Below are 18743 nucleotides of genomic sequence, written 5' to 3' on the forward strand. Positions count from 1 at the left end.
TATGATGACATATAAGATATTTGTTAATTTTAAATTATTCATAAAAAAGGTATTTTAAAAATTATTAAATTATCTAAAATTTAAAATCTTAATTAAAAGTTAATTTCAATTCTAATAAAATTATCTTATCTGTTTATCACTTTATCATAATTTAAAATCAATTTTAAAATAATTTATCACTGTCAAATGCATGATACTAGTATATAACAATAGGTTTGGTGCATGATACAATTTATTGTTTTTCTAATTTTCTCTGTTGAATGAGGTTTTATCATCTTCTGGTTTGTGAATCGAAAATGTAACTACAACTTTTTCTTTGGGACTTTTGTGTTTGCCTTTATTTTTATCATAATTGATCTATTTCATGATCTGTCTCTCCTATGCTCTTTGCAAGAACAGTTTGTTCTTGGCCATGGCAAATTCCAAGGGGTCAACAAACATAAGAAATTTGATGTTCTCTGGAAAGCATGCTTTACTTCCTCCGAAAAGTCCATTTCCTACAATCTCTCTAACATGTATTGATTATGTCCAACAATGTAATTGGATCAAAAGTAGCTCAAAAGCCTAGAGTGGGAAACCACACCACCCGTGCACTTCATTTGAAAGCCTTTTGATAGAGGAGTAACCTTCTTGGCTTGATAATATCCTTAATTAGCCTAAAACTCCTACGTGAAGAAGAGTTCATCGATGTTCATCAAGTGACTTTTTTACATGCATTGATGTATCTAATGCTCCTAAGCTAGATTATGCAGCACATAATGAGTACAGATATAAAAATATGATTTATGCACATTTTTGGGCATTTCAGGAATTTGATTATCTCAGTCACAAAAATGTTCGGCTTGCCTCTTTCTACACCGATGTGAACTTGGTAAAGCAAAAAAATAGGGCATGGTATTCACCTTTGAATACTATAACTTATCCAAGTGGGCTTCCTTCTCTTAGAGAAAACATCATTCTTTTAGGTTTAGGATCATTATATACACTGCAAAAAGTAAAGGGATCTCTATCAATAGCAAGTGAAAAATAAGATTCTGTTGAATCTACCCCTCTTGATACAAAAGCTTTTTCTAAGAAAAAGGATAATCCACTGTTATTATCCTCACCGCCACTGCCTTCTCCGTCGCTTCTAATTCTTTTTCTAATATTTGCATTTGCTTCTGATGCTTTCTTTCATTTTCCTTTCCCATTCTTGAACTTTCCATAAGAGTATTCTTTCTGGGCCCAAAAAAATGAGCTCATTGGTACTAACCAAGCTTGGCTTTGTCCTTCAGTCCATGTAAGGTAACACATCGAGGTCAGAACCATGTCTATGAATGCAAAGAAATTATTTTTTTTTTAATAAAGGAACTTATAGATTGGAGATAGAAAAAAATTAGGGGTATTATAATTTGAATGTTAAATTTATTAAATGTAATTTTTTAAAATTAAATGTATGAATTAATTGAGATAAATTTTGGATCTGCAAATGAATTATTTTATAATTAAAATATGTTTACTATGAGCTCGACAAATTAATATGATTACAATTTTGACAAATTAAAAAATATGATCTACTACTTAATGACAGGAAAATTATCTCATTTCATTTAGGTTTTATTAGGGAGTGACAATATAACATATATCTTTTAAAGTATATTAAAAATAAAAAATTAATTTAAAAATAAAGCATATAAAGTTATTTAATTTAAAAATAGAGCACTATTTTTTAGTTGACTTACATTGAGTTTGGGTCAGATTCAAATTATAGTGAAATTAGTAATTAATTTATAAGCAAATAACTTTTTATCATTTATATTTAACTAATATTCCTAAGAATTAAGTTTTCCTTTTATCTTATTTTTATTCATGAATAAATCTTTTATAAATAATACTATAAAAGAAGTTCTTATCATGTGATCTTTTGTGCTTTATGAAAGTTCAACCTTTTTTATAAACAATTAGAACTCAATGATTACAATTTTTTTTATGAAAGTTCAAGATTGACTGTTACTCATGTTCATGAGATACTTTATATAGAGGAAAGTCAGTATTTACTTAAAAAAAATACAAAAGGTAAATAGTTTAATACATTTCATTAAAACTTTTTGCCAATAATTTTCTTTAATAATTGTTTATAATTTAATATTATTATTTAAAATTTAAAACTATTTTATTTCAGTTTTTATAAAAATATAATTCTATATCAGATGTCAACTTCAAAACAATTCAAATGAACAAAGATTGGTAAAGCTATATAGATATTGAAAATTATGATATTACTGAAACTCTTACAAAAAAAATGTAAACAGGAATAAATTATTACGTATATTATTTAAATATTTAAAATTATTTTTTTAAAATAAATAAAACTTATCTTAAAATTATATAAATTTGTAGGTGTACAAAAATGATAAAAAAAGCTGAAGATGATATAAATTAAATAAAATACATTTGAAGTGATAAGACTTTTAGTTTCTATTTTAATATTTTGTTGGCATAATTAATAATATTTTTTACAATATATTCCAGATGTTTTTTCTTTCTCTAATATTATTTATCATATATTTTAAAGTTTATTAATTTGTTAATTAAAATTTTTATTTTTGTTATGATTTGATACTTTAATTATATTATTTATATTTTATATATATTAAATATATTAATAATTTAATAATATTAATTTAAATTTTTATTTAAATTTAAATAAAATAAAAATAATCCGTGCATCGCAGGGGTAGTTAACTAATTTTTAATATAATTAAATATCAAATAACTATTTTATTTTATAAAAAGTTAAAATCTATATAAAAATAATAAAAATATATAATTTGATTTAATTTATTTATTTTTAATTTAAATTTTGATTTGAACTTAATAAAAATATTTAATATCTAAATTTAAATAAAATTAAATAAAAAATTGATTCAAATTAAATGGAACATTATACTTAAAAAAAAAAATTTTCCTCGTCGCTGTTAGCCCCAGAAGCTAAGGATAGCAAAGTTGGGACAAAGGGCGAATCCAATGGAACTAGTGACATTTCATTGAAGTGTTGGGGACCTGCATCCCCCAACGATTCGCCTAAAGGGGTTTGTGATGGGTACGTGGGCACTTTTATAAAAACACCATTAAAGGCACTTGTGAGCTCCAGCTGTAACCATATGACATAAGGTGACTTCATCATCACGAGGCTGATACCTTTTTTAATCCCAGTGAGTGCAAGTCAGACGAGAACTCAGGAGTTACATAGATTTACCAAAAGGCCCATCCGATATATCCTGACCAACCACCGTCCAAAATTTTCTCGATGAAAGAGGTAATATGGTAATTAGGCAACAATCCAGGCAGGTGAACAGAAGAAGGATATGATGACGAGAGTATTTTATAAAAAAAAAAAAAAATTGTGTGGAAGGAAGGAAAAGAGCTGAAAGGGAGTCTAACAGCTACGGTTATTCCCATACACATTGCGTCGAAGTCGAACAGAACTAGGCTTAAAGTTTAGACGCATTCGGTTCCGTTTAGATTAAAAACTTTAACCTTTTCGAACAAAGCTAATTTAACTTGTTTAAACGTGTTAAAATAGCGTCAAAATAACAGAGAGGAGAAAGCTTAGGGAAGAGCTTGAGTCTAGTTTACGCCAAATGGGTCGTCCTTATTATATTCACCTCTTAAAGATTCCCCTTTAACTTCAACACCCCCGTTACTATAAAGAAGCCACACTTTCCGTCTCAAATACCCACCTTCCCTCTCTCTCTCTCTCATATAACAATTGCAACTTTACCTTTTCTTTTATATCCTGAATTCTTTCTCCTTTTCTTTTCTTTTCATTTCTTTTCTTGTTCTTGTTCTTGTTCTTGTTCCCCTTGTTGATATTCTCTATTACTTTGAGGGAGTATAATAGGGCAAAGTGGGATGCTTGAATTGTAGGCTCAATTGGGTGTTTGAAGACCCTCTTTTTCGTTTTGTTTTGAACCGAGTGTTTCTTCTTGGTTTTCAGCTGCCTTTTGTTTTAGTTGGGTGCCTCTTTTGAAGATGGAGAAGCTTAATTTTGTAAAGAATGGTACGCTCAGATTGCCTCCTGGATTCCGGTTCCACCCTACAGATGAAGAGTTAGTGGTTCAGTACTTGAGACGAAAGGTGCTAGCTTGGCCTTTGCCTGCTTCTATCATTCCTGAAGTTGATGTTTGCAAAGCTGATCCTTGGGAATTGCCAGGTTGGTTACTTCAAACATTAGCACACGAGAGCTCAGCCATAAATTTTGGTTTCTTTAATTAAACACTTAAAGAACAGCTTCAAGTATATTGTCATTTACAACCAAATTACTTTGTTCTATAGCTAGAGCTAACTTCTTGTATCAATTTTGGAACTAGCGTGCTGACATATATCTAAACGTAACAGCTCTTTGAGCTTTTAACATTTTTAAGCCTTTAGGACAAAATTTAGGAGAAAATTAGATGGCCTGATACGTTGGGTCTTTGTTGTGTATATTATCAGGTGATTTGGAGCAAGAGAAGTACTTTTTCAGCTCTAGAGAAGCCAAGTATCCTAATGGGAATAGATCCAACAGAGCCACAATTTCAGGTTATTGGAAAGCAACTGGAATTGACAAACAAATTGTAAATTCTAGGAGCAACCAAGTTGTGGGTATGAAGAAAACTCTAGTTTTTTATAGAGGAAAGCCACCACAGGGATCTAGGACCGATTGGATCATGCATGAATATCGCCTTGTTTGCGCTGAGACAGCAGCCTACAATGCTTCACATAAGAAGAACCAAACTCAGGTCAATTTTTGGTCTTCCTCATTTATATTGCTTTATTTTATGTTACTACTTGTAGTTATTGAGACCGGACCTTCGTTTCACAATTCAAACATCTCCTCCCAATCACATTTCTAAAACCCCGGAGTCTGGCTTCATGTTTTTTTCAACTCGTAGTTAATAATAATTGGCATTACATTGTTACTTTAGTTATGGTCAAGCAAATTAATGATTTGTGTTGCAACTAGTGCAGAGCCATGTGGTGGCGATGGAAAATTGGGTGCTGTGCCGCATATTTTTGAAGAAACGCAGTGCTACTAAAAACGATGACGACAGCATGCAATCTTGCAATGAAAACGTTAGTCGTAAACGAGGGACGACCAGGCCTGTCTTCTATGATTTCCTGACCAAGGAGAGGACTGACTTAAATCTTGCCTCTTCTTCCTCGTCCTCTGGCACCAGTGGGATCACACAAGTTTCCAATAATGACACAGATGACCACGAAGAAAGCAGTAGTTGCAATAGTTTCCCTTATTTTAGAAGAAAACCTTAAAAACACATTTCACACTTTTCCTTTGGTGCCTGTACTAGTAGTTGGGGTTCTGATTAGCCGATCAGAATAACCTTCTTAGAAAAAACAATCTCGTGTTTGGTAATTTAAGTCTTTGGTCTCTGTCTGTGATTATCACGCAGCACAAAGAGATATCAGCACAAAGAAGAAGGAAGATAGAATTCGGCAATAACTATTATATGAAGAGCAAACTCTCATGGTGCGTCTTGTAATGAAAATATCCAAATTTCTAAAGTTAGTGATACTGCCCTCTTGTTGGCATTTTACAAATATTTTCACAGAACATTTTATTGTTCAAGTTAAACGTTGCTTTGCAGATGAACATGCAGAGCAACTTCTTTAGACAAAAGGCAAATGATTTTTAAGAGGCGAAAATACAAGAGGCGCAGAAAAGGAAAGTGAAAAGAGGGAAAATGAAGAGGAAAAAAGAGGGGATATATTAAAGTATTACATCTCTCTCAATGCATTTATGAACTTTGGGCTTTTTGGGGAGCACAAGAATAAGCATAAGATCTTTGCAAATCAGCATTTGCACGAGGTTCCTCACTACTCCCTGGCCGGAAAGTTGTAATCACTTGAAAAGAACCCAATTACCTTTGACACCCACCATTTCACAATGGATCGAATCTCCAAAAAATTCTGAGCAGGCACCAACTTCATACCTCCCTGTACGCTTCATTCTAGCATATCATTGAAAAATGAGCAAACTCTGTACCAATAAACAGACATTCTGGGCATAATTTTTTCAGCACTTAAAACAACCGTCCCACACTTTTCTTTTTTTCAGTACTCACAAAACAATACAAGAAACAGGAAAGAGTAGGTCAAAGGTTGTAGGGAAACAGGGTTAACTAAAATTTGAATTTACAAGACTAGTTGGTGAGATAGGAAGACTAAGTTAAAAAGTTATAGGGACTTCAGCTAGGATGGTGGAGTTTGACAATGAGCTTGGGGTCCAATCCAACTGTCCCTCTAGTCCTGGAAATCGATCTTACGACTTTTTAGTTGTCAAGCATAAGATTTCTTGGAAAATCTTGCAAAGATTAGGCTCTTAATTAAAAAAACACACACACACACACAATATAAGAAGTTAATAATCCATCAGATCACGACTTATTAAGCATTCCTTGTACATAAAGAAATGTAGACCCTCCTCTAACTTCTATCCAATATAAATTATTCTCGCATTTGAAATTTTGTTGCTCAACAGGTAGCAAAGGTATCTAACAGTAAGATTCTCCCGCTATTGTCCACCTACCCTGCAATTTTGACTTCAATAATATGCAAAATAGCATTCAATGTTCCCTTGGTATTATACTTTTCAAATAATGGAGAGGAGTTACATTTATTGTTATGCATAGTACACGTGTCTTGCATGCAAAGGAGCATGTGTCCTTTTATTGCTGACTCACTCCCGATAATTAAACCATAAATCTAAGCCGAAAATACAAGTTATCAATTATGATAATCATCCATGACTTGTTGATTTAGTATTTTATACTGGCAAATGTTAGAAACAAAAATAAAAATAATATTTACTTACATAAGGAGGGTTGTCACTGTACACAAAGGATGTGATATCATAAACCTGAGAGGTTAAAGAGTGGGCCATGGAGCTTTATATGATTGCCAAATGGGCGCCAGACAGACTCTGGACGGCATAGATTATACCTTGATTAACATGCTAATATCGTCCATAATTGAGTAATTTGTTATGCCGTAACAGGAAGGGCAAAAACAAAATTTCAAGTTTTAAAATAATGGATGACGCAAAAAAACACATATATGCCGACCAGAGTTTCTTGTGACAATGGTTTTAGAATCAGCCCGGGCTGTTGGAGTTCTTCACGTCACTTTTGTATATGTATAAATTTCATTTTCAAGAAAAAAGGGAGAGGGAGAAGAAAATTTGGATTGGGTTTGGGGGATTGGTGAGATGGGCTTCAAAATTGCCAATCATGTGGGTAACCCCTCGTGGTGGACCACACCACACGACACAATGAACAGCACCAAAAGTTTGTAGCCTTCACCTGATTGGGTCATTCACTTAACTATCCGAGAAATATACAAAGGCCGAATGTGGGTAAATTTGACATTTTAAAAAGCAAACAACTTGCAGACGGGGAATGTGCTATCAATTATGTATGTTGACCGGTTCCAAAAGAACCAACCACTTTTTTGCGCTGTATGTTTGGATAGATCGAAGTTTTAAAGGGTTGCTTGGTATACCTGCAACAATGACATCTTCAATATTTTAACCACATTCAAAAAATAGTGTTATCATGAAAATATGAATCTAATCTAATCAAAGAAACATTTTTCGAAATTATTGCCTAGTTATTATACTTGAGAAATGAAATGTCTTGACAGCTGAGAACAGTCCTATGATAATTTCAGGCTATTGACCATATCCAAGAGGTTCCACCATGCATTTAAATGCTGAGCTCTTTTCTTTTTTTAAAAGAGAGAGAGAGAGAGAGAGAGAGAGAGAGAGAGAGAGAGAGAGGCCAATGGCATACCTACAACCTCCATGATGGTCGTAAGAGTTTCGAAGCTCAAGAAACTTTTTGAAGAGCAATATGTAAAGGGACATCTTTCAACTTCCTAAAAACGTATTAACATGCCAACTATGTTAACCAACAAAAATTACATGGCAGATGATATTATGAGCAAAATATTGGTAAAGAAAGAAATGTGTGAAGATTATCATGTGATTGTTGAGTGGAAAAATATGAAAACTCAATTACTGGCTGATCTCTTAAAATTCTAGGAGGTATAGAGACGTATAAAAGGAAGAATTGGTAAGTCTATTCTATTTTTCAAATGTCAAAATCAGTCCTCGGACCTTTAGAAAGACAAATAGGAGGGGTTTCCCAACCTTTTCTATAGGTGGTTTTGAGTACACATTTCAATCCAACTTCCACCCCCCTTCTTCAGTACCAAAATGGACCACATCGTCTTACAACAAGATTCAATGTTATCTTTGTATTCGAAAGGGAAAGGTTCTTGAGGAAAAATCATAAGATTCCATCAAGCCTTTAAACAATGATATGCTGTTTCGCCATGGATGTAAAAATCTGCACAGTGTACATCATCAATTTTATTATGAACGTCCCTGTCAATTGCCGAAACAAGCAAACCAGCTGCAGCTGAATTTTAAGAATGTGAACTTTTAAGCCAACTCTTTCTACCATCTCAAAAACTTGATTTACACTAGTAAAGTTTATTGACGATTATCACTGATGTGATCATCTAAGAACAAACAAATGGAAAGTAAAGGGTTAGAAAAACCATATTTCGTCAAGTCGTCATGGTAAAGTTAAAAGATTCACATCGTTAGCAAGCAACTTTAGAATATTTCATTGACAAGCTAGTGCTCACACGAAATTTGCTAGGGATATGAGATTAGTATTGCCTATGTCCAATGACCAACAAGCTGCATACTACATATGCTCATACATGATACAGTAATGGTCTTAAACAAGAATAAAAATACTGGTCACTGATGGCATACAACTAAATTCAAATCTCAAACTGTAAAAATTTTGCACCATGAAGACGAGAATCACCAAAATCCTCCTTTGAGGCTCATGTAATCTCTTCCGCAATTAGCCCATTAAGTTGGCCATTCCCCATCTTTCTCACCAGCACCACCAGCTACAACATCAGTTGTTATTGAAGGAGGTGGTTCAGCACAGGCCCTCAAAACGGCTTCATTCTGAAAGAAATAAACATTTTCAATATCTCAAATATATATATATATATATATAAATTTTGAATGATTATTATATCTAAAATGATTAAGCAAAAAATATAATGATCTGGGAGTCCCACATTATGGGATCAAGACTCTGCAAATTCATTGGTATATAGAGTAATAAAATGGTAAACAAAAGGGGCAATTACATTAACCTAAAAATTTCAGAGTTTTGCAGCATGCAGATGGATGAAAGCTAAAGGTATCATGATTGGATTATCATCAGCCCCTTGAAAAATGGTCATGAGGGACTGTTACTGAATGCAAGGCAAACATTAAAACAGAAGATCCTAGGCTGATTTCTTTCTTAAAATAGTTATAAACTTGTGGCTCTTCAGTTGGAGGAATGGGCCTTAAGGGAAGCAAAACTGGTGACAGGCAGGCTAAGCAGTAAATCTTATCTCTGAACTACTAAATAAAAGCTATGTTAGGTTTCTTTCATATATTGGTTGAAATCATAAGTTTAATTCACAGATAACGAGCATAAAATAGGATTGGAATCCACCATCTAAAGGCCACTGATCTAAAGGCCACTGAAAAAGGTCAAGTACTTACATTTACCAAAAAAACATTTTCTCAGAATATTACAGGTAAAATAACATTTTCTCAGAATATTGGATGGTTGTAATTAAATCGTTTCTTTTTTGCAGAAGGTAAAAACTCAAGGAGTGTTTGGATCCTAGCAGATAGATGAAAGGCCCAGAGACAATAGATGCTGATTCTCTTAATGAGTACCAGCATGTCAACAAATTAATGGTGAGTAGAAAACCTAATGTGAGAAATTTAAACTAGATTATGTTCACGTAGAATCAGTGCAGTCAATGGAGCAACCGAATTATTAGATATACTGTAAAAATGTCCCAGGGATACCTGAATCCCATATCATCCCTTCTTCAGGACTTAAGATTTACTAGCCCTTTCTGAGTGCTCAGTTCTAAGCCACTCAACTCAAGTTCACTGATCAGACACATCTAATGCCAACCTACCTCTATGAGCCCTTAAGAACAACACAAAATGAACTTCAACTCTCAAAACTTGTTCCAAATCCATATCCCCATGCAATTGGCCAAGAGGTGGAAGAACCATTTTGTATGAGCTACAGAAAAGGGAGACATATACAAAACCAAAGAGGAAAACATCACTCCTGAACAGTGAACAGCCTTAAGAGGATATCTAGATCAACAAGACTTTATACCAAATGAAATTAAACTCATTATGCTGTCTTGAGCATGTACTGTGGACACAAAATTCGCAACTAAAATCAGAGTATGAGCCCAAATATACATAGCTCTAAATGTAATAAACTGTCAAATGTTAACTTAAACATTGCTATATGTAGATGACAACCTTCCTCTACAGTTTTATATTTTCCATTGAATTCTAACTACTTCCCAACAACTAACTGAATCAATTCATTAAAAAGAAAATCATCAATTACCAAGGCCAGAAACCCAGGAAGAAGAAAGGATTTGGTATAAAAAAGCTTAAGATTGACATGATAAGAAAATGTGTAAACAAGCCATCGGGGGTAAAATCTTAAAAGCCGCACAGTATTATTATATGAAAACAAGAAAAAGCAGAGAAAATAAAGAGTTTCAGGACCTGCCAAACGCGATGGAGACGCTTCTTGGCGTTGGCTTTGCGGGTAGAAGTGAGCTTAATTCTCTTCCAAAGGAGGCCTCCGGAGTCGTGCTTCTTCACTATCTCCATCACTCTTGTTCCCCAAAATGCTCCTATTCCTCCTGCCATCTCCTTCGCCTCTGCTTCCCTCACCTCTAAATCTTTTTCTATTTTCCAACTAGGCCTAATCCCCCACGCGACCCCTTGCCAACAGGCAAATAAATGTCCAAGGCTGTCTAAATTCTAGATTCAAGCCGATCCACATACAAAGGCCTCGTACAAAGACCCATGCCATGAACCCTCCCAGACTAATTCCCTCTTTCCCCTATTCATAGGTCTTATTTGTACACTTTTAATTATTTCAAAATAATGTCTCATTTAAAAATAAAAATAAAAAAAATCATTTTTAGTTTTCTTTAGTATCTTAAGTTCCATTTGGATAGCCAATTAAATTGAAAATGACGGTGAATATGATATTAACCACTATAATGATGGGATTAATTATTATAATAATAAAATTAAAATTAGATGGGATATATATTTGCATACAAAAGTAATAATGCCTATGAGATAAATTATAATAAAAAAAATTAATGATTAAGTAAATTAGATTAAAATTAGAATAAAATACGAATTTACATGTGTATTTTTTTTATTGTTTATGTAATTATTTATTTTAATTAATTATTTAATTATGAAGATATTTATTTATTATATTAAAATTTATTTATTATATTAAAAAGTAAAATGAAAAAAATAGAAAAGCGAAAACTAAGTCGAATGGACATTTTTGTCCATACACCATATGTTGAAAGGTAAAAAAACAACAAAAATTATGGATAAAATTGAAAAGTTCTGCAGTGATGGAAAAATAAAGGGGAATCCTAAATACATCATACCTTTTTTAAAATTATACTCCACTTTTTTTAAAAGTTTTTTTAAATAAAATTACTTAAATACCTTTCTTGTAAGTTTTCAGATATTCTTCATTTTTGAAAAGTTATTACATTTCTCGAAAATACATTTTCAAAAGTGAAAAAGTGAAAATTTATGAAAAATTACAAAAAAAATTATTTTTATATTAATGTAATAAAAAAGTTATAATTAGAAAAATTATAAATTTTAAAATTAAAAAAAAGTTACTTTTACTATTTTTATTTTAAAGAAAAAATAAAATTTTATGAAGTTCTAATTAAATATTTTATCTCTTGATATTATAAAAAGTGATGAAAGAATTATCAAATCTGATCAATATATAAAAAGTAAAACTTTTTAAAATTCTATAAGTAATACTAGTGAATACTACACAATTTTATCAAAATGCTACAAAATCACCATTGTCATGTCTTCGACTTCATACGAATTTGAAAATCAGTTGGAAGGGTGTTAGAAAAATTAAAATTAAATTGAAATTGAATATTTTCTTTACTAGCATCGCATGCTTATAAATAAAGAGATAATATAAGTAATATTACTGAATATTATATAATTTTGTCAAAATTTAATACGTTTATCGGAGAAATCCATCATAATAAGTAGATGGATGGACTTTTCTAATTAGTTCCTTTTAATTAAAACTATTATAAAATTTTAATAATAGATAAAAAAAATATTTATAAAAAATGATAAATTTTAAATTTATAAAAAAAAATTATGTTTACTATTTTATATTTAATTTAATTAAGATGTCATAAAATAGTTTTTTTCTCTAAGATAAAACTAATAAAAGTAATTTTTTTTATCAATTTTAAATTTTATGATTTTTTTAATAATAACATTTTTCATTACACTTATTTACAAATAATTTTAACAAAATTTCTTTTTTTATAACTTTTCATAAAATTTCAATTCCAGCACTCTCAAAGATGCATTTCGGAGATGTGTTATGATTTTTTAGAAATTCAGTTATAAATTTGTGAGATGAATATTTTATTAATTTTACTTACAAAAAATTTGGAAACAAAAAAGTGAGATGTATAGCAAAAACGTGGATGCATTTAAAATTTCTAAAAAATAAATTTCAACTGAATCTAAAAAGTCCAATGAAAAATTAAAGGTATGGTGCGATTGAAATAGGCCTATATTATCTCACTTCTACCTCATTTAGATAACAAATGGTGGCTTTTGGATGAGATGACACCTAAATCTAGCCTTAATTATAAAGTCAAATTATGTGAGAGATCCCTAAATACTGTAAAAATTTAAAATTTAATTTATGTACTATAATTCATATAAATTTAATTTTTATATTATTTTGATTTGATAATTTTAATCAAATCACTAACTTCATCAATTTTTTGAGTTTAAAATATAAACATAGTCGGTAATTCGATGAAGTAGCGTTAACTTTGCTAACAAAATATTGATTTTGTTGATGTGATAATTTAAATAGATGAAATCAACTGATAAATTATACAAATGACCCTTGAACTCATAAAATTTAAACTTTAATGTTTCTAGTATAATTTTATAAAATCTCCTAGCTCAATATGATAATGTTGATCTAACTACTAAAAAAAATTATTATTTAATTTTTAAATCAAATTTTAATATTTAAAAAAAAATGAATATTCTATTTTTTTTAAATTTATCATAATTTTAAAATATTAAATTTATTTTTAAAAATATTTTAATTTTTAAAATCATTTTTTTAATATTCCAATGATTTTAATTTTTTTAAATCAATATTTTGAATTTTTAAAAATTTTCTAGAATTTTTTTAAAAAATAAATAATAAATTTAAAATTTTTGGTATTTTATTTTTTGAAAGTTTTTGTATTTTTTTCAAATTTCATTTAAACAAATTTTAAATTTTATTATTTTTAATCTTTTAAATTTTTTATAAAATTTTATATATTTTTTAATTTTTATGTTTTTTTATAATTTTAGATGTTTTGGAAAGAATTTATAAATTTTAAAAATTTTCTACATGTTTTTTAGGAAATCAAATAAAGAATAAATTCAACTAAAAAGTTCTTCATGCTTTGATATTACTTTGTTTTATCCTAAATTTTTATCTTCTTGCATCTCAAGTATTCCAAAACAAAACAAATTCTATGGATCTGTATCTTTTTGACAATTTATTTATTAAATTTTCATTTAAATATTAAAAAATATAGAAAATTTCTAAAAAAATAAAACTTTTAAAATATATAGAAAATTTTATAAAAATTCAAAAAATTATATATTGTAATTAAATAAAATATAAAAATTTCAAAAACTAAAAATTAATTTGATTTAAAGAATTAAAATATTGAAAAACTAGAATTAATATTTTTAAAAATTTTATAAAATTTTGAAAAAATTAGAAATATTGAATTTTTTAAAAAACAAATTTTGATTTAAAAATTTTTTTAAAAATGATGTTTTAAAAATTATATTATTTAAAAATATTAAATTTAATATTTTAAAATATGAAAATGTTTTTAAAAATTCAAAATATTGAATTTATAAGAAAATAAAATTTTATTTTAGAAAAAGTAAAAAATATAGTTTTATTAATAATTGGACTAAATTTAACTTATATGAGAACGCGAGTTTTATAAAATTATTTTAAAGGGATAAATTTTAAAATTTGTATGAATATAAAAATTATTTGTATAATTTAATAATTAATTTTATTTATTTAAAGTATCATGTCAATAAAATCAACATTATGTAGTCAATACATACATGATTAAATCCATAATCACGATAATAATTTTAACAATAAAAATAATAAAGTTAGTGATTGGATTAAACGAAATATGACTGAATCAATAATGAAAATTTAAAAAAATTTTCACTGTACCATAATTTATTGTTAATGACAAGAGCATATATAATAATTACAAATAGCTTTTCATTTAATTGGAAAATGTGGAATTTCTTGTGCTTTGACAAGACTCAATGTTACAAAAGTCAAAGAAACGAGCTTAAACAACGCCTAACAAAACATCTAAGCAACAGTTAAAAGGCCATTGGGTTGGCGTGCATCTGCAGATCTTATTCTCTAGTTTCAAAATTTTCAATTTGATAAATGCAAGTTTGTTAGAATATTAGCACTCTTTTTCTTTATAATTGTGAAATTTACAAGTTATTCGCATCATTTTAGATTTTATAATTTATTATAATCACCAACTGTTAATAAGGAATATATATATATGCAAAGAAGATAAGTCTACAGAATGCTAAATGAGTGATATAAGAAATATGCAGTTTTGAGATTGTAACTTATTAAATCTTTTTTGAATCTAAGTTGTTTTATTTGAATCATCGTAATCATGAATATGATTCGTGAACCCTACTTATAGTATTGTTTGGAACTATAATTTTTAGCAATTATGAACTAATTTTACTTGGTTTTGTGAGCAAGTGAAAAATTGAAAGTGAATACTTATTATTATTATTAATAATTTATTGAATCCAAAATTTTTTTGTGATGTATATTTTAGTTATTGAATTTCATGTTTACTTTCATCTTGAAAATTTAACATATATTATTTGATGAATAATATATTTTAAAGATGAATATTTTTTGTGTAGATGGATAATAATTCTATCTATGTATCAGTTATGAGTGCCGCTACTTCAATATTAGCTTTTGAGATTATTGTTGTTGAAAGATCTAGATTTAGGAACCAAATAACCTGTGAACCTTATATCAATCAAGATTATGAAAAAGAAAGTTATATTAATGACATTTTATATGGAGGTAACCAAAAATGTATTGATCAAATAAGGATGCAACCAATTACGTTTTTTAATTTGTGTGACCTTCTCACTAGGAACAATTTGTTATAATCAACTATATTAGTGAATATTAGGAAACAAGTGATAATTTTTTGCATCTAATTGGCCACATTGTAAGGTTGTGAGTGGTTGGATCAATATATTATAGATCAATTAAGATAATTCACCATTACTTTGATTGTGTTGAGAGCTATTTTGAAATTATATAAACTTCTCATTAGATTACCTTAACTAACTCCTTCTAAAATAATAAACAAACCAATGTTTTACCCATACTTTAAAAATTGTGTGGGAACTTCATGCATTTGTGTCGCTTGAGATTCAAGATCGATTTCATAGTCATAAAGGGGGGACAATGTGAAATATATTGGCTGCCATCACTTTTGATTAAAATTTTCATATGTACTTGTTGGTTGGAAAAGTAGTACATATGATTCTCGTATTTTACATGATGCACTTGCACGTCCAAAAGGATTTAGAATTCCAAAAGGTAATAGTTAGAACTAATGAATAATAGTACTTATTTATACTTAGAATGTATTTAGCAATAATTAAATTTTGTAAACTTCTAGGAAAATATCACCTTGTTGATGCTAGATATGGCATTTAGAATGGAATTATATCTCCATATCATGGTGCTCGATATCATTTGAAAGAATTTAGTGATTATTATTTAGAAAATGCAAAAGAACTCTTTAATCTTCATCATTCATCATTGCGAACTACTATTGAGCAAGTCTTTGGATTTTGAAGAGTCATTTTTATGTGTTAGATATTGAACTATTTTGAAATTTTCAGACACAAGTGGATATAATGTTAGTGTGTTTTTGTTATTCATAATCATATAATAGAAATTGATCTTAATAACTCAATTAATCAAGGAACACTTGATGAAGATGAGTCTTCATGGATAAGATCAACTCTTACAAAGTGAGAAGAAAGAGAAGAAATAAGAGAATGGACTACTAAGAGAAAGAAAATCGCACAAGCTATGTGGCCTGATTATATGGCTAGAATAAATTAATTTGGTTTAGATTTGACTTCAAATTTTCAATTTTAAATGTTGTTGTGTTTCAAAAATTTTTTATTTTTTTTATTTGAATGGGATTGAAGTTGTTTGATAGTGATATTGCTGAAATTATTGTTTCTTTCCTATACTTTGTTTAGTATTAATGTTTCTTTTATATACTTAGAGGATTATTATTTCTTTTATTAATGTGTAATTAGAATTATAGAAATGGGCTCATAAAAGCAATTCAATTGGACAAAACTAACGAAGCATATATTTTTGAAAATACTTACTGAGGAGACTCAAAAAGGAAATAAGCCATCAAATACTTTCAAAACACTTGCACTTAATCGAGTGTTATAGCTATTTCAAAAAAATTCAAAGTTGAATGTGAGCGTAATTATGTAGACCATCATCTTAGGATAGTAAAAAATACATGGCAAATTATATGCAAAATTTGAAGAAATAGTGGATTTGGTTGGATGACAATTTGAAGATGATAATGTGTGATATAAAAAACATATGACCAATGATGATAATATTTTAATTTTCTTCTTTTAATAACTTTATATTATTATAGATTAGTTGTTCTTATTGTGTTTATGACTTGAAACAGGCACATCAAAAGTATGAACAATTTTTTAACAAAAAAATTTATATGTATGATGAAATGGCTTTGGTTGTTGATAAAGTTATGGGAAGTAAAAGTTTTGCTAAATTTTTTTGTTGATATTAATTTGGAAGAGGCTAATGAGGTTGACATGATGTCTATAAACTTTAAAATTGAAGTTAATGAAGAGGTTAAAGCAAAAGCATCTTCGTCAATTGGAACTGCACAACCAAGATCTCATCATAAAAAGATTTAAGAAAGTATCGAAAATGAAAAACTTGATAACATGGCAGAGCAATTTGGTGAGATTGCTAATGTCATAAAAAAAATCACCGATGATCAAGTTAACATTGCACATCTTTATGAGCAAGTGATGTAAATAGAGGGATTTGATGAGGAATGATTTGCTACTACCTCTGATTATCTAATGGAGCATAAGAAGCAAGCTAAAGCATTTATGGTTAAAACGAACAATCTTAGGAAACTTTGACTTCAAAAGTTCCTCAAGAATTAAAGATGGAACCTTAGATGTTGGTTGACTGTTTTTATGTGATTGGTAGAATGAAAACCATTTGCTTTGTCTAGGTTAATTATGATTATTGTAGGTTTATCATGTGTAAGAATAATATTAACTATTTTGTAGATCTATAAACTAATTTATTTAAATAAAATCTTACAATTTATATTATTATTGACATGATTTGTAACTTTTGTAGGATTATCTTCTGTGTAAAGACAATATATAAACTATTTGATTATTTTTCTAAATTTGTAGGACCTTATTATAATGATTTTATTACGTTGTGTTTTTTAATATATAAATTGTTATTTTTATATTTATGTTATTGTTGTTATTATTATTTTAGATAAGTGTAAAAATATTATTTAAATAGTTATGTAAAAAATTCTACTCTAATAGAAATACAGATTTTCCAAAAAAAAAATCCAAAAACCAAAAAATGTTTTTCACAAGATCATCCAAAAAATAGAAAATATCAATTTTTTAAAAAATAATTCATTTTCCAAAAATTATTTTTAAGAAGCTATTTTCAACAAAGCAAACGAAATCTTATAAAATATCTAAATATATCAATTGTTTGAGTACATCAACAAGAAATAAATATACAATAAAATTTAAACCTGTTTTCCAACTACATAAAATAAGAAATTCAACAAGTATGAAATTAATGATCGTTGAGAGTTGAAACATTAGAATTAGATAATTGATTTTTTGCAGCAAGATTGCTTTTGTGTTTGAGAACCTACTGAAAAAAGTAAAACATGTGTTTACTATGATAGTAAGGTAGATTAAAAAAAAACACTTATTAAAGTTTATATACTTAAGGTGAGTAAGTTGGTAGACCACCTAAATTAATTCCAAGAAATTATTATTATACAAAATTCATGCTCAATCATATTCTCTTTTGCCTTCTCTTATAAATTAATTAATTAAAGTAATTATTTTTTGAATAAATAACCGTATAATTGAGCTAAAAAGAATGTTAAAATTGTAATTTTTTCACACATATCAATAGTAACAGTCAAGTTTAACAATTCAAACAATTTTATTATCATACAATTAAGCCATCTAAATCACGAGATTATGTATATACAGTTAAATTTATAATTTTACCCTTTAATGGCACAAAAAATCTAAAAAAAAACTTAAATTATAACTTTTTCACTCATATCAATACTGATAGCCA

The 18743-nt window shown here is 28.7% G+C and overlaps 2 protein-coding genes and 2 pseudogenes across 2 annotated transcripts; 3 read left to right on the forward strand and 1 right to left on the reverse strand.

Moving 5' to 3' along the window:
* The first annotated feature begins 219 nt into the window (after positions 1-219).
* LOC111281560 (uncharacterized protein At4g06598-like) lies at positions 220-1030 on the forward strand (annotated as a pseudogene).
* Positions 1031-3720: 2690 nt separating this feature from the next.
* On the forward strand, positions 3721-5580 carry LOC111281860 (NAC domain-containing protein 83-like). The gene is made up of 3 exons (XM_022869601.2): positions 3721-4195; positions 4477-4763; positions 4993-5580. The coding sequence occupies exons 1-3, from the start codon at positions 4015-4017 to the stop codon at positions 5290-5292; spliced, it is 768 nt and encodes a 255-aa protein (XP_022725336.1). The 5' UTR covers positions 3721-4014; the 3' UTR covers positions 5293-5580.
* A 3066-nt stretch (positions 5581-8646) lies between these two features.
* Positions 8647-10913, reverse strand: LOC111281861 (uncharacterized). The gene is made up of 2 exons (XM_022869602.2): positions 10670-10913; positions 8647-9028 (listed from the first exon to the last, which is right to left on the reverse strand). Exons 1-2 carry the CDS (start codon positions 10814-10816, stop codon positions 8927-8929), a joined length of 249 nt encoding a protein of 82 aa, XP_022725337.1. The 5' UTR covers positions 10817-10913; the 3' UTR covers positions 8647-8926.
* Positions 10914-15664: 4751 nt separating this feature from the next.
* LOC149518776 (uncharacterized) lies at positions 15665-16799 on the forward strand (annotated as a pseudogene).
* Positions 16800-18743: the final 1944 nt, after the last annotated feature.

The sequence above is a fragment of the Durio zibethinus genome, chromosome 5 (genome assembly GCF_047325235.1).
Source record: "Durio zibethinus cultivar Kanyao isolate XHJ-2024 chromosome 5, ASM4732523v1, whole genome shotgun sequence".
NCBI lineage: Eukaryota > Viridiplantae > Streptophyta > Magnoliopsida > Malvales > Malvaceae > Durio > Durio zibethinus.